At 40.0% G+C, this 16,375-nt stretch overlaps 1 protein-coding gene across 4 annotated transcripts in view; it reads right to left on the bottom strand.

Moving 5' to 3' along the window:
• LOC149315685 (protein phosphatase EYA2) overlaps positions 1-16,375 on the bottom strand; it is a 198,943-nt gene that overhangs the window by 13,598 nt on the left and 168,970 nt on the right. For all 4 annotated transcript variants that reach the window (XM_089513900.1, XM_089513901.1, XM_089513898.1 and 1 more), the window contains 2 exons: positions 7,130-7,188; positions 5,110-5,270 (listed from right to left, as the gene is read on the bottom strand). In XM_089513900.1, the coding sequence (XP_089370026.1) occupies positions 5,110-5,270; positions 7,130-7,188 (220 nt within the window). The remainder of the gene's footprint in view (positions 1-5,109; positions 5,271-7,129; positions 7,189-16,375) is intronic.

Below are 16,375 nucleotides of genomic sequence, written 5' to 3' on the forward strand. Positions count from 1 at the left end.
TATGCAACGGGAATGCTAAAGTAGGAAGCAAAGGGGAAAAAACGTAGGAAGTTTTGGAGTTGGTACAAGAAATGAAGCAGGAGAGCAACTAATAGAGTTTTGTGAGGCCAATTACCTATTCATTGCAAATACCTTCTTCATATAACCAGAGAGGAGACTATACTCATTGACATTTCCAGATGATCAATAGAAAAATCAGATAGACTACATAAGTAGAAGCTTCCATTCTTGCAACTAAAACTAGATCAGGTGCTGACTGTGGTACAGGTCATGAACTACCAGTATTTATATCAAAACAAAAATCCACCAAACAGTGATACCTTTACTGGCCAACCGAAATGCACAATATACTTGCTGCAAGCTTTCGAAGCTCAACTAGCTTCTTCATGAGGCAAAATGTTACAAACCAAGCAGGAGAAAAATCAGAGATGTTAGTAAGAAGCCAGCATTCTGTTGTTTCTGTCCTTAGTTAAGATGGTATGTTCCAATTAGGGTTGCCATAATTCTCTACTAAAAACTGGGACAAAATGTAGGACAAAATTTAGACCAAAATATAGGACAATTGTAGGATAAAATTTAGCCCAAAATGTAGGACATTTAAGAAAAATGGATTACCTTAAATGTCCTACATTTTGGGCTAAATTTTATCCTACAGTTATCCTATATTTTGGTCTAAATTTTGTCCTACATTTTGTCCCAGTTTTTAGTAGAGAATTATGGCACCCTAGTTCCAATGGAAGAAAAACACAAAACCAGTCATCATGGCAAAATATGACTTGAACAACGTCTCAGCAGAATTTACTGATAATGTAAGAAAATGATTTGTGTTATTAAGCATAATCAACAAGGAACTAGAAGAATTATGGTCAGAAGCTAGGGACATAGTCCAAAAAGACAAATGAACAGGCCTGAAATCAAATCAAGTCTGAATTCTCACTAGAAGCCAAAATGATAAAACTGAGGCCATTCCACTTTGGACACATGAAACAGCATGACTGATTGAAAAAGATAATAATGCTGGGGAAAGTAGAAGGCAGTACAAAAAAAGGATGATTGCATTACAGTTGATTGACTTAATCCTGGAGGCCATAGCCCTGAGCGTGCAGGACCTGAGTAGGGCTGATGATGATTGGGGTTCTTGGAGGTCCTTCATTTATGGAGTCAGGATAAGTTGATTGACCACAAATAACCATGAAAACAGCTACCAATGTGTAACTTTTGCCTTGCAGGGTACCGAACAGCTTGAAATGTAATTTTGATAAGATAAATTGCTCAGAGTAAAAGAGAGAAGAGCCCTCTTCTTCCTCCTACAAGAACATGTGGTCCAGACTGCTTCTTTCCATACTTCTTTTAGATAATTCCCTCTGTGCCAATCTTACTGTGTGACGTTCATACATCTTAGTGCCATGTGAAGCCTTATAAAGACTCAGCAATCTTGCAATTCCCCTGAATAATGTGTGTCATGGAAGTTAAGAACCAGAAAGGATCTCAGGGTTTGGAGGTGAGTTTAAAAAAACAAAACCCTCTATCAGCTGTTACCATTTTATATGAACCTTTAAAACATATTCAGCAGAACATGAACAGAACTTAAACAATAACCATTAAAGTTTGCAGACTATTTCCTGTAGATTAGCAAACTGTAGAGAGCAGCCAATGCTCTGAGCTAAAGCAGAGGACTGGAAAGGCCTAACCATGAACTCAATTCCCCAGAAAAGTTGTGTGCCAAGCCATTATTCCCAATAACCACAGGAAGGTCATTATTCTGGATTATAAAGGCAGACAATGCATAAGTTTAAAATACCTGGAGGGCCAATTGCTATTTCTACCACTTTTCTTTTTGGTGGTTGTTCTGGCTCTACCTATATGACAGATGTGATGAGGTAATGCTGGGCCAGATCTGCTCTGAGATATGTTGGATTTCAGCACAGGTGGGGCTCCCCACTGTTTTTGTGATGAGGTTATGAAAGTGAATGGCAGGTCCCCCCACCCCCCCAGGAGTGTATTTCCCCTCAGATCTATGAATAATTCTCCTTTCCACTAATGTTTGCAGGGCCAGCCCTGCTACTAAATGAAACAGAAGAAGGCAGCTGCCTCAGCCAGAAAATCTTGCCTGAAATGGTAGCAAAGTAATTGTATTACTACTACTATGACTACTATTATTAGCTATTTGACTACTAGGGATAGGAAGAGGCACTTGTGGGATTCTCTGCCCCTTGTGTCAAAATTGGGCAATTGAGGTCCATGGGTTGTACAAAAGACCTGCTCCAGGTATAGATGATGTCAAGACAATTCTTTGTGAATCTGAATATTTAAATTGTTAAGGTACCTGTCCATCTTTCCAGCTCATTATCTTTAACAGTCTAAAGACTTGAAGCACATTTTATCAATAGCTCCGTGAAGCTTTCAAAATCATGTTCAGTGTTCTTAGAATGAACCAATGCATTTATGAGAATGGGGAATGAAGCAATGTTAGGAATTATAAGGATCAATTCTCTCCCAAAAGGATTGGGAGAGGCTGGTCTGTGAGGAAAAAAATTCACATTTGGCAATGCCTTTATTATGACCACTGAAAATGTTAAAAGGGTGTACTAGCTAACCTGATGAACCAGCCACTTGTATGCATTTGGGGGGAACCTTGTGGAAGGAGATGTCCTGGATCACCCTGTACAACAGCTCTTGACCCAGGTGGGAAACAGCATCCATGGTGCTTGTGGGCCATTCCTTTGGCCACTGACAATCTGCAAGAGAACGCTAGGGAATGTTCTAGCTACCCCTCTCTCACAAACAGAGGGGAAAAAGTACAAACTTATGGTGAAAGTGGGATCTGCTCCTTTTTTGTCTGGTGCACAAGGGCAGTTGGAACATATCTGGGTGTTCCTTTCCCCTGTAGATACTGGGTAATCAAGGGGAAGGAGCTGCATCCATAAGTGCTCTGACTGCTGTTGCTCACTAGCAGAGCCAGTGGGAAAGAGAGAACAGCCTCTTCTCCTATCCCCCCCAAACATAAGCACAGTTGGCCCTCCATATCCACGGACTCCTTATCCACAGATTCAACCACCCATGCCCTGAAAATATTCAAAACTATATAAATTCTAAAAAGATAAACCTTGAGTTTGTCATTTTATATAAGGGAAACGATTTCTCTATCCCATTGCATTTAATGGAACGTGAGCACCCAAAGATTCTGTATCTATAATGAGTCCTGGAATCAAATCCAGGTAGATATGAAGGACTCACTGTACATGGACAAAGGCAGCATACCTATTTGATTTCACCTATAATGTGCCATGAATAGAGTCAGAGCCCTAGTCTTTCCAGCTCAATATTACCTAATTTGACTGGCAGCAGTTTCTCAAGGCTTAGACTCAAAGTCCTTTCCCAATTCTGCCACCCACAATCCTAACTGGAAGTACTGGGGACTACATTAGAATTCTTCTGCATGAAAAGTATACACATGGGTGTGATCCTTGACTCAATGTATGCCTTGCTCCCATGTATGAATATAGAAATTTTATATCCTATCCTTCCATTTCAATGTATGCATGCCAGAATTGTGCCAACTCTTGGCTCATTTTGAGGAAGTAGGATTACATTTTTCCATCTTTCACAGGATAGCAATCCTGCAACTGCCTCACTATGTTATTTCTTGTTGTTATGTGTTGTCAGGTTGACTCTAGCTTATGACAACCTTGCTGAGGTTTTCTTGTCAAGATTTGTTCAGGGGAGGTTTCCCACTACCAGTGTGGCCTGCCCAAATTTATCCAGTGGGTTTCCACAGTTGAGTGAGAATTTGAAGCCTCATCCTATGAAGTTCTAGTCCAACATTCAAATAATAATAATAATAATATGCCATCACTCTATATGCCATCACTCTTACAAGTAAAAGAACAACAAAAAGATCCCTGCTCTCAGTCTTACAACCTAATTAAAACATGACACAAAAAGAAAAGGAGATGGCACTGTGGGAGGGGATTAAGTCCAGCAGATATACAGTCAGCCCTCGATATCCATGGATTCTTTATCAATGGATTCAGCCATCCACTGCTTGAAAATATTCAAAAAAATACATGTTCTCAGCCTTAGGGGAAGGCAATGGCAATGTTCCTCTGAATAAATCTTGCTAAGAAAACATGGACTTTATCACATGGGGAAAATCGGGGCTTTAAACAGCCGATTCTCCCATGCAGAACGCGGTATCACATTTAAGATTGTCAGACACATCACTATTAAAGAGGCAATAAAGAGGCTATAAAGAGGCAATAAACAGCAACAAATCATTTTGGGGATTTTCCCCGTGTTGCTGTTTATTGCTTCTTTATAGCCTCTTTAATAGTGATGTGTGAAAATCTAAAATGCAATATTGTGTTTTGAATGGGAGAATCAGCTGTTTAAACTCCAATTTTGCCCTATTTTCCCTGTGTGATAAAGTCGTATGATAAGTTTGCTTAATGTCATCATAAGTTCAAAATGACTTGAAGGCACACATCAAACTGCATTATTTCTGCACTGCAGATTCACCCATAGCTGTGACAGTTTGTACATCAACTCAGGAGCTTCTGAAAATAGAGTTGGCTCTCTGTATCCATGGATTCCTTATCAACAGATTCAACCATTCACGTCTTGAAAATATTTTTTAAAAATATAAATAAATTCCAAATATATATTTATTTTTATATATTAATATATATAAATTCAAAAAAACAAACCTTTTTTTTGGCTATCTTTTATAAGGGACACCATTTTACTATGCCACTGTATTTAATGGGACTTGAACATCCATGGATTTTGGTATCCACCAGGGTTCCTGAAACCAAACCCCAGTGAATACCAAGGACCCATTGTAATGTTTCTTCTCTTTCTGTGAAGCCAGGCCAGTGGCAGTTGGGATGGAGGGAGGGTCTTTCATCACCCAGTGGACCTATATTCTGAAGCCTTCTCCATTCATCTCTCAGGATAACTGGAAATTAATGGCCCAAACAATTCCTCTTTTTTGAATTTCTCTCTTTCTAAATTGTAACATACGTAGACAGTTCTGTGCATCCGGTCTGAAGTACAGACTAACAGCAAGATGAGAAGGTGATTTCCCTGATGGTTTGGGAAGACACTTACCTCCGACATTGTTTTTGTAGGTGTTGTAGAGTTCTTTCACCCTCCGGTAGCGGAATGCTAATTTCCTCATCCAGTCAACTCCCCCGTGAACTCCAGAGCCCAGACAAAGATTTGCTCCAGCGGTTGAGCTGTGAAAGCCATCTGCTGAGAAATTATATGTGCTGTGGCAGAGGAAGGAGGAGAAGGGGAAGGGGTGAAATTATAACCTACACTTCCCATTAGGATGCAGAAACTAGTAAAGAGAAAAGAGGAGAGACTGAGAAGGGGGAGGACATGTTCCAGACTTGTGGCCTTCTTAGACAATGAGTGGAGACCAGATAAAAAAGGTTGTTTTGCCCTCCCATTTCTCAAAAGTAGAGTTCAGTGGCCTTGTGTTGGTTTGCTTTTTTAGCCTAGTATTTAACTACTGCTTGTACTTTAGCTGAATGATTATCTACAGTTGGGTTAGCCTGTGAGCAACACAAGGCCACTGAACTCTACTTTTGCATACCACAAAGCTGGCTTGCCAGTGCTTTGAAGCCTCCTGAGCCCCTGCATTTATTAAAATAAATAAATAAATATTATGACTTGCATTTGAATGCAGTCCACAATGGGTTCATGGGTGTAAAAATTGGCCCCTGTCCCCCCCACAGTTATACATCTCAATATACATCTAGTTCCCATTTGTTGTTGTTGTTGTTGTGTGCCTTTAAGCAGTTTCTGACTTATGGCAACCCTAAGGTGACCCCATCACAGGGTTTTCTTGACATGATTTGCCCAGCTGGAGGTTGCCATTGCCTTTTCTCAGAGGCTGAAAGAGCGTGACTTGCCCAAGATCACCTGGTGGGTTTTCATGGCTAAGTGGGGATTTGAACCCGGGTCTCCAGAGTCATAGTCCAACACTCAACTTTTGTTAACATGTTAGTGAAAAGAAGCACAAGAAGACGGTTGTATTCTTATGCAACCCTCATTTATTTTAGAAACTGGGAGGGCTTTTATAACTCTGAATCACAAGCCCAGCCTTACAATTACATAGAGGGAGGCAACCATCTTGACTGGCAGGTGCTAGGAAGCCACAGTGAAAGCTCGTGGTTATTCTTGTCTGTTGGAACTGTATATATCTCTGATTCCTCTAAATAATCATGATGCCTGAGGAACAGTTCTGTGTACTGCCTCGATTGTCTTTTGACAGAGAGGTGGGGTAAAAATAAAGTTTATTATTATTATTATTATTATTATTATTATTATTATTATTATTACAGTGGAGGATGTGTTTTCTGTGTTGAGGCAAGGTTCAACTGCCAATCAAGTTAGCTTCTGTACATGGAATGGAATGAATGCCAGCTTGCCCTTTGACTCAGGCAGCAAAATTTGCATCAACTTGTCTTTTCCATAACCCACACCAAAGAGTTGGCACTAGTGAGCAATATGCCTTTTGCCCAATAGGTAAATTGGCTTTTAGGAGGTAGGAATGTAATCTCGTAAAATTAGCCTAAACACCTTGAAGACATCAAATCTTGTCAGCTCTTGGAAGTTAAGCAGAATTAGGCCTGATTAATATTTGGAAAGGGGACCTCCAAGACATAACAGGTTCTGTGGGCTATATTTCAGAGGAAGGCAATGGCAAACCACCACTGAGTATTCCTTGTCTAAGAAAAAACAATGAAATTCATAGGATTGTCATAAATAGACAGGTGACTTGAAGGCACATACTAACATAATCTCATAGGGAGATTAATTTAAACATACAAGATCCTGGCACTGTTATGTGGATTTGATGCATATAACAAATAAATTGATGGGTCTACTCTAGTTGAGACTAACAAAAAAGAGTCAGACCTAATTCACCTTTGAGGCAACTGACAGCTATAAGAAAATAAAAAAGTGAGCTAACTGCTTTGTGAGAACACAGAAGTTCCAACATATAAGGATGTAAGGCTACCAAAATCCAAGAGATACATTTATGCCACTGGCTATTCTCCAGATATCGATAAATAGCTGGGGGCTGGTTGCACAAGATGCTGCAGTAGAGATGGCTTACCTTAAATCTTGCCCATTGTCATCTGATGATACATCATCTATATGTATCTGGTCACAGTCCTGAAAATCATTTCCAAAATGCAATCAGCCAGGAAAGGACTATTTCTTTGTTAAGAGAAAGAGCAACTCACCCACCCAAAAACTGAAACACAACAACAATGGAGAGATTTCGTGCAACAGAAACCAAGCTGAGGAAAGATTCCCCAACAATTTCTGGTCAATTATAGTAATCAGATTACAAGCAACATTTCAGATACCACATTCCCAGAACATGAGTACTATGTGGTTAAACACAGTAATTCTCTCAGACAATAAAGTCACTTATACAATTCTTTATTCACCTAAGGCTAAATTGCCTGCTATTCATTCAAGGCAATGTTGAAACATGTAAAGAAAAATCATTGTGTTTCAAGAAGAAGACATTATTAGTACTTTCTAAATCTAAGCCTGTAACTTATTTAAAAGCAGGAAGTGCTAAGAAAAACTAACAAGCTGTTTTGCACTGCATCTACACTGCAGAATTAATGCAGTTTGACACCACTTATCTGTCATGGCTCAGTGCTGTTGAATTCTAGGATCTGTGGTTTTGTGAAGTATTTCCTTCTCTGTCAGAGATTTCTGGTGCCACAAAAAATTACAAATCCCAGGATTCCATAGTATGAAGCCATGAAAGTGGTGTCGAACTTTAATTCTGCAGTTTGGCAGCAGTTTCATATGAGTCCTTCATTACACCATCAGCTTGTCATATTCAAAGAATCCTATGAGGATTTTAGGTAACATCATCCTCTACTTGTAATTCACCCTGCTTTCTCACTACTTCTTCTGCCTTTTCCCCTTACTGAACAAAATCCATGAAGGTGAAAAAGAAGGAATAGATGTAAACTGCCTCTAACTACTAGTGAGTGGAATGCTCTGACTGGAAACACTTTAATGCAGGTATACAACAGTTAACAAAGTACATGTGTTCTGAGCATTATTGCTTCTTTAACAGACATTTTGGTACCAGAGGTAGAAAAAATATGGAAAGAATAAGGATAGGTTTCTACATCACAAAAAAGAAGAGTAGCTTGAACATGTTTCAGCAGATGTTTTATTCAGAACTAAAGATAGGCACATGTGAAATGAAACAGACAGTTCAGGCAAGCCTTGCATGAGTAAAGAGATACACGCTGAACCTTCCAGATACCATTTCTTTCAAAATGCACTCAGGGATAATTATTTCTTTCACCAATATGCATTTTTTCTTATGATTTCCATTTTAGTGGTAGATCTATCCTTTTTAATGTGTTGGGAATCGCTGGGGAGGTGTACTTATTTGCTCTAGATTTTCCCCTCTGCTTTGCCATTCACACAGGCTTAGTAAGGAATTCTGGAGGTTGCTGGTGTACACCTTGCCACAGACACAATAGAATTAGCTACAGCAGAATCCCACTCTTTCCCAGCTCAAGGTTTATTACATTGTTTAGTCTGTGTTTCCCTAGCCTTCTTTCACCATCTTCCCAGTGCTGATGTTGCTAAAAAGCCTCCTGCTAGACTGAGGACAAGAAGGAAGGAGGGCTGAGCAGGCATAAAAAGACTTTGTAAAAAGAAGCTTCTTTCTCAGAGGCTTTGTTGACTGAGGTATACCTATACATGTATCTGACTCTATCTAAAATAAGGTTCAGTGACTCTGCTAGCTGTGGGGATTCAGGGAGTTATAGTCCAAAACGTAACATTTGCAAGTTCAGATGAAAAGTGTCAGAGGAAATAATACAGCAGGCACTGCTCCAACAGATCAGCTGCCAGATATTAGATCTGAGGATGTGCAATTCAGGTTTCTTTCTGTCTTCAGGTATTTGTTGTTGCTGTGTGCCTTCAAGTCATTTTTGTCTTATGGTGCCTCTAGGGTGGGGGTTTCCTGGCAAGATTGGTTCAGAGGGGGTTTGCCCGAGGCTAAGAGTATGTGACTTGCCTAAAATCACCCAGTGCGCTTCATGGCTCAGTGAGGATTTGAACTCTGGTCTCCAGAGTCATAGTCCAGGTATTTAAATGGGATTAAAGGTCTATATCAATCTTTGACTGTGAGATTGCACCCTCTGTTTATTGTTCTTAACTACCCTTGCATCGATCTCAACCCATGGTGACCCTATGGATGAGTTATCTCCAGGCCGCCTGTCCTCTACTGCTCTGCCCAGCTCCTGCAAACTCATATTCATGGTCTCTTTAATAAAGTCCATCCATCTATCATGTGGCCTTCCTCTCTTTAACTTCTCTCTACCTTTCCTAACATTATTGTCTTTTCCAACGATTCATGCCTTCTCATGATGTGCCCAAAGTATGACAGTCTAAGTCTTGTCATCTTGGCCTCTAGGGATATTTCCGGCTTGATCTGCTCTAGGACCCATTTTTTGTCCTTTTGACTGTCCATGGAATCTTCAGCACTCTTCTCCAGCACCACGTCTTAAATGAATTGATTTTCTTCCTATCTTCTTTCTCAACGATTCTGTCAAAGGCTTTGTGTGGTGCTGCTTCTGATGGGGTTTGCCTCTCTGAGTGTTTACTGCTTGCTTTGTCATTTTTGACTGCCCTTAGCTGCTCTTGCAAGTGTGTTTTCCTTTAGTTTCTATCTTTCTCTCTGTTAGTGTTCTTGTCGTGTCTGTGTGACACTTTTGATGCCTCCTCATAGGGTTTTCTAGGTGGGGGGTTACACAAGGAGGACCACCTACACTTCCTTGTGCTCAATGCTAACATTCCCCTCTCTCCCCCCCATTATTGTTGAAGGATTTCATCCCTACCCTTCTGCTCCCTCCTTCCTCCTTTTTCCTCCCCACCTCATTTCCTTCTTTATTTTATTCTCATCTGCTTTCTGGCACTTGTTTGATTTTCCTTGTCTGTCCTCTCTGTTTTCTCCTCTCTTCCCTCTGGAAGGTGGAGGGGGGGGGGCTGAGATGGTCTGTTCCAGGGCCGAGATGGACTCAAGTGGCTAGCTTTTCCCTTCTTCTTCCTCCCAGCTATTTCTCCTCTCCTCTCTCTGGAAGGTGGTGATGGGGGGTGGGGGGCTGAGATGGTCTGTGCCAGGGCTGAGATGGACTGACTGGGATACAATTAGATGGGGTCTTTTCCCACCTCTCTTTGCTGGTTCCTGAGGCTCCTATACTGGGCAACATTAAGACCCAACCTTACTTTATAAAATTCTACTTCTATCCTACTATGACTGAAGAAGGTCCTTTTTCATACAGACAACATTAATAAATTGGGAATGGTTATCATTTCCCTTCTCATGATGTTAAGGCAGGGGTAGGCAACCGGCCCGGCGAGGCCTTGGGACCGGCCCCAGCCCAGTCCTGCCGCCGATTGCCACCGGGGCCTTTGGGGGGCAATTGTCTATAGAAGCCTCAGAAACATGCATTTATGTTAACATTTTTTAAAAAATCAGCAAATTTTTTCGTGTGTCCTCCATTTTTTTAAAAAAGTGTCTTCCATTTGAAAATTTTGTCCTACATTTGTCCTAGTTTATTTATATATTTAATTTTTAAAATAGTTATTTATTTATTTATTTATTGGCTTCGGCCCCCCAGTTGTCTGAGGGACAGCAACCCGGCCCCTGGCTCAAAAAGAGTGCCTACCCCTGTGTTAAGGCATGGAGATTGAGAGAAGGAACGAGAAAATATGGCTGCTATAAACCCAATTCCTTGTGCATATCTATAAACTGTTAGACAAATACTGGAGGAAAAACCAACAACCAAGTCCACCTTAATATATTATACACTTGGAATTCAGCCACTATAAAATATGCACTTCAAATCTTATCTTCCAAGTTCTTTATTGTCTGAGTGGAGGAGGTCTCAACCTCAAAAAACTTTTAAAATGTTGTTTTAATGGTTTCTTTATTTGATTTGACATTCCAAATTCCTAAAGACTCAGGAAGCATCTTTATGTAAGCAGGAAAAAAAAAGTATGCTGCAAAGTACATGCAAATGGGCAAGTTGTCCCCCACTTCCCAAATCCCTCCTTGAAATATGCTGAAGCCACACACTGGAAAGGCTTTTATTAATAAAATTTAATGGTACTATTAGTGAGCAGATTGCTGGTCAAATTACTTATTTTTTAAACTGCTTCATTTAATATGGCTGTTGTTCAAAACAAAAATGATCACTGTATGTATATGTGTGTGTGTGTTTGTGGGTGTGTGAAACACACACAGAAGATTTATTCCTTTCTCTCTTGCTATACTCATCATGCAAATAACCCATCCCATACTTTCACATGAAATAGCCCAATAAAAGAACACATGATTAGCATACAGAATTTTCTAGGTTTAATCCTTGACATCTCCTGGGAAACACTTTTGTCTGAATCCTGCTGTTTATCAATACAAAGAGAGAAAAGCTTGGTGGACTAAGGATGTGACTCAAAACATAGGGTGCCCATGTGTCACAAAAACATCTTCTCTTTGAAGGGCTGTCCAGGCCAAGTCTGGCTCAAAGATCAAGAATCATGAGAAGAAGGGAGCTCAGGCCTTGGGTTTGTTCACCTTCTTCTCACTGAATAGGCATCTAAGTCATCCCATTTGTGGTGAGGTGCATTCTATTTGTATTAAAATTATTTTTAAATATGGGTCTAGACCTGTGAATTGGTACATGACATTTTATGCAGATATCTGCCCTTTCCCCCCCCCCTCTTTCTTGATGATTTATCTTGATGATGTAAATTCCTACCCCTTGGAATAAGGCGGCTGCTTATGTTTCCAAGATGCGCTTTGCATTAGGAGGAAAGTGCCGATCAACCCTAAAGAGAAAATGACAGAGTAACAGAAAGAACCAGAGCAAAGGCTGAGTCCAGAAAAGACAATGATCTTGGAAGGTCAAAATCTCAAAGGGCTGCAGTACAATTTTCATTTTTTAAAATTTTTATGAAGAGCTTGGAAATGTTCCTTTTTTGGGCAACAAGTTTCAGAATACCCAGTCAGTATAACCACACCAGGGAACCAGCATAGCGTAGAGGTTTTAGTGTTGGACTACAATTCTGGAGATCAGGAAACATCCAGGAATAGGAGATCAGGGTTCAGTTCTCTGTTCGGCCTTGGAAACCCATTGGGTGATCTTGGGCAAATCATATGCTCTCAGCCTCAGGAGAAGGCAATGCCAAATCTTGCCAATAAAACTCAGTGATAGGTTCACCTTAGGTCAGAAATGACTTGAAGGCACACAACAACAACAACAGCAACAACAACAGCTGTCAAGCCCTGGGGTGGGCGACCATTTTTACTTATTGATGGGGAGGCAGTCAGACAAGATAGGTCTGAGGGGAAGTGAAAGGAGAATGCACCTCATTTGTGAACCTACACTCCTTTTCTGCCCCTCTGAGCCAAGATCAGCCAGTTCTTCATAACCTGGCTTGTCTCCCTTCTTCTTCTTCTTTCCACTTGTAAGCAGCAGCATTCTCTCTTCAGAGCTGCTGGCAGTGTAGGGAGCGAGGTTTTGGATGCAAAAGACTAGATGCAGTGATTCCCAAACTTTGGTCGTCCAGATGCTTTGAACTTCAATTTTCAGAAGCTCCAGCAGGCTTGGCCAGCAATGAGGGAGCTGATGTCCAAAACATCTGGGGGACCAAAGTTTGAGAACTACTGGACTAGAGGATAGCCTCTTGAGCCCTGTTCAAAGAAAGACGGAACGTTATGTGGGGGATGAACGTAGAATTGAGCAGGTGGAGTGTTATGGTCTACCTGCTTGATGTAAGATGCCAGCCAATATATGTTAAATATGGAAGTATAAAAATATAAAGCATAAATGGATGCTTATCAGAGACTAAAAGTAGCTACAACCTAAACATATAGATCTGAATCTAACTGCTAAGTTTCAAGGAAAAGTAGCACAGTTGAATCAGTAAACTATGTAACTCAACACATACAAATTCCATTAGTTAAATAGGTTCCGTCTAGTTGGGATTAAGAATTGTATTTGGGTGATACTGCCTTTATATTGATTGTGGTTTTGGCTTTCATGTTTTATGGGTCTCAAGTATACCTGAAAAAGCAATCTGACTCACTTTCTTTTACCGTTGCTCAGACTGTTTCTGAAACCCAAACTTTTTGGATGTTTGGATATGATCTTTTGGTTGCAGATTATTTTATTGATTGATTGAAATTATATCCTGGCTTTCTCCAAAAATAGGATACTATGAATTCATCTGATAATACTGAGGTGGGTTAGTATTGCATCCTAGATAGCATCTTTGATTTCCTCTTGAATGTCATCTGTTAGGGTTGCCAAGGAATTGGAGTACTGGTGTTATATGAGATAAGGTGTCAGAGCTCGGAAATTTTACGTTTAAATCACTACATCCAGAATTCACTGCCAATGCTGGCTGGGAATTTCTGAGAGTAACATTCCATGCTGTGATAGTTCCTGCCTTCTGGAGTCTCTGGTTTGAGACCTATCTCTTAGCATCTTACACTGTGTGCAATGTGGATTAATAGCTCAAAAAAATCCATGTACATTTTACATTACTATTTTACATTACATCCTTTGGCACAACTGTTTTAGAATGAAAAAAGAAAAAGAAAAGATTCATGTTAGAGACACACTGATCTTTATTTAACTTGCTTGAGCATTGTAAAAATACCATCTTCTGCTGTAGGCAAATCTGATATACCAATAATTCCATACTTATGGTTATATCTCTAGTTCCTTCCTTCTTTAGTCATATTCAGGCTGCATTTTAAGTGAGGGCTGACTCTACAAACATGTCTTGAGAAAACAGAATCAAAAGCACATTTCTGCTGGCACACTCACACACATGCCTCACCAAAATGATAAAAACATTCACAACCGTGCATGTGACATGGTGTAAGCCATGCTGGAATAATATTGTGGCAGCCCACTCAACTTCAGCTGCACTGTGCAGTGAAAATTATGTCAGGGGAAAGGCATTTGTGGAAGGATCTGCTTTTCTCATTTGTGAATGAATTGTTCTGAATGCTAAAGCTTGACAACAGTAGCTATCACATTTCTGACTTAATAAAATACCATGACACTTAGTGAGACACTACCTCATAGTCCACCGACCGACACTATCATGTTACGGCGTAAAACATAGCAAAACTGGACAAGGCAAGAATGTAGACCATATTTTACTACAGTACTTGGTTACTAGACTAATTTTTCATTCTTGTAGATTTTGCTTTAGAGACCTTGGTAAGCAAGAAAAGGAGGATGTGAACATCTGGGTGGCTAAATACAAGACTCCAGCTTTGCTTGAATAAAGTTTGGTAATGAGGACATTTCCTAGTCCAGGCTCCACATGTGGTGGCTTTAACTGATATGCTGAGATCTCACAGGGTTGTGTGATTAGTGTGCTTCATACAGGCCATGTGGGTAATTAAAATAAACCACAAGAACCATTTTTGGTTGCCCAGCACATTTGCTGTGGTGCTGTAATGTCTCTCTGGTGATCAGAGGTGAAGTGATATAAACAGGAGATAGCAAGCGCTCAGTGAAATTCTGGATTTTATGGGCTCAAAGAGCATGAGGATTCTGACTCATAGGCTGTGAAAGCTGAAACTTTGAAGATTTGTATGTTACAGCAGTTAGAAGTATTACTAACTAATGACACTGTGTATTTTTAGTACCAGAGTCTTCCATTCCTGGTCAAACAGTTTATGGGGCCCTGTACAAAATTTCCACATGTGTATGCACACATTTGTGCACATAAATGCACATATGGTAATAGAAATAAAAGCATTTTGTAAAGTAATTCTCTGGCTCTGATTGATTCTCATGTTGTTGTTATTGCTGTTGTTATATGACTTCAAGTTGATTCTCATATATGGTGACCCTATCATAGGGTTTTCTTGATGATATATTAGTTTTGCCATTGCTTTTTTTCTCTAAGGATGAGAGAGTGTGGTTTGCCCAGTTGGGGGCTTCTACAACTGCACAGGGATTCAAATGCTGGTGTCTTAGAGTCCTAGGATATTATCACATTACCAAAACTGTGTCTTATCCCCAATGGGATACAGTCGTGTTTCGGATTGCAAGCGAGTTTATTGCACTCAAAAATGCTGTTGCTGCCACTAGGTGACTGCAATCCACATGCAACCCAGGTCCCAGCCGCGCTTAGCCAGCCGATTTACAAAGACGGGAGTTTCCTGTCTTTGAAAATCAGCCGGGCTGCATACGGGTTGCAGTCGTCTGGCAGCAGCAGTGACATTTATGTGTACAACAAGACTCACATGCAATTCAAAATGCGACTGTATCCTATTGGGGATAAGGTGTTTTTTTTTTGTAATGCAATAATCTCCCTAGTTCAGTACATCATGCTGGTTCAGACGGACCCATCCAAATCTCCTCTTCCTCTTCCCCAGCAAATCTCAAACTCAGGAAGAGTTCTCTGTTATTCATAGTCCCAAATGTAATGTTATGAAAACTGCTTGGCCCTCACATAAATATATATTTTATACTGTCCCATTAGCACTTGGTTCTAATTTACTATATGTATATGACTCCCTTATTAAAAATAGCTTCACTGGCTACTGGTTTGTTTCCAGGCCCAATTCAAAGTGTTGGTCATGACCTATAAAGCCCTATACAGCTTGGGTCCAGATCATCTAAAAGACTGTATTTACTGTAGTTGGAAGTAGTTCATTCTGTTCCACTTCGTTGCCTCGTTTAAGATAGAACATATTTTAAAAAGTGTGGGACCAGAACTGTGTGTTAATCTTTTCTTTTTAAGGATATCAGAAATGTGAACGCGTATACACTACTTTAAGCTTACTGATGGGAGTTTAAATATTCTTAATATTTTCAGGCTGGGTAGAAGAATGTGGCAACACTGTTAACTGCAAACAGAATAGGAGTGAAGAGAAGCATAGTCAAAGTATACAGTGTTAAACTTTACCTTAATTCAATATAGGCTATCTTATCTAAGGTCTCTAGGGAAAAGTAAAATTAGTATTAACATCATTTGTATATCCTCCACTCTTACTTAACTGACTTATATTAACTGCAGTTTGTGTGATACAGTTATATCATAATATTGTGAGAACAATAACACACTAGATTAACACTGTAGTAACAAATGTTGGACTGTTTTCTATGCATTTATAATAGTATTTCAAGCCATAATACTGTGAAATAAGGTATTTTGTGTAAGATGATGACAGCATACCAGAAACCACAACAATTTAGACCACAAATACCCACGCAGATCAGAAGAGGCTCTACAGATATGGCCAACAAACAAATAGACTCAAGCCAAATGTTAGTTG

The sequence above is a fragment of the Sceloporus occidentalis genome, unplaced genomic scaffold (assembly GCF_023333645.1).
Source record: "Sceloporus occidentalis isolate IW3139 unplaced genomic scaffold, rSceOcc1.0.p SCAF_3, whole genome shotgun sequence".
Classification (NCBI taxonomy): domain Eukaryota; kingdom Metazoa; phylum Chordata; class Lepidosauria; order Squamata; family Phrynosomatidae; genus Sceloporus; species Sceloporus occidentalis.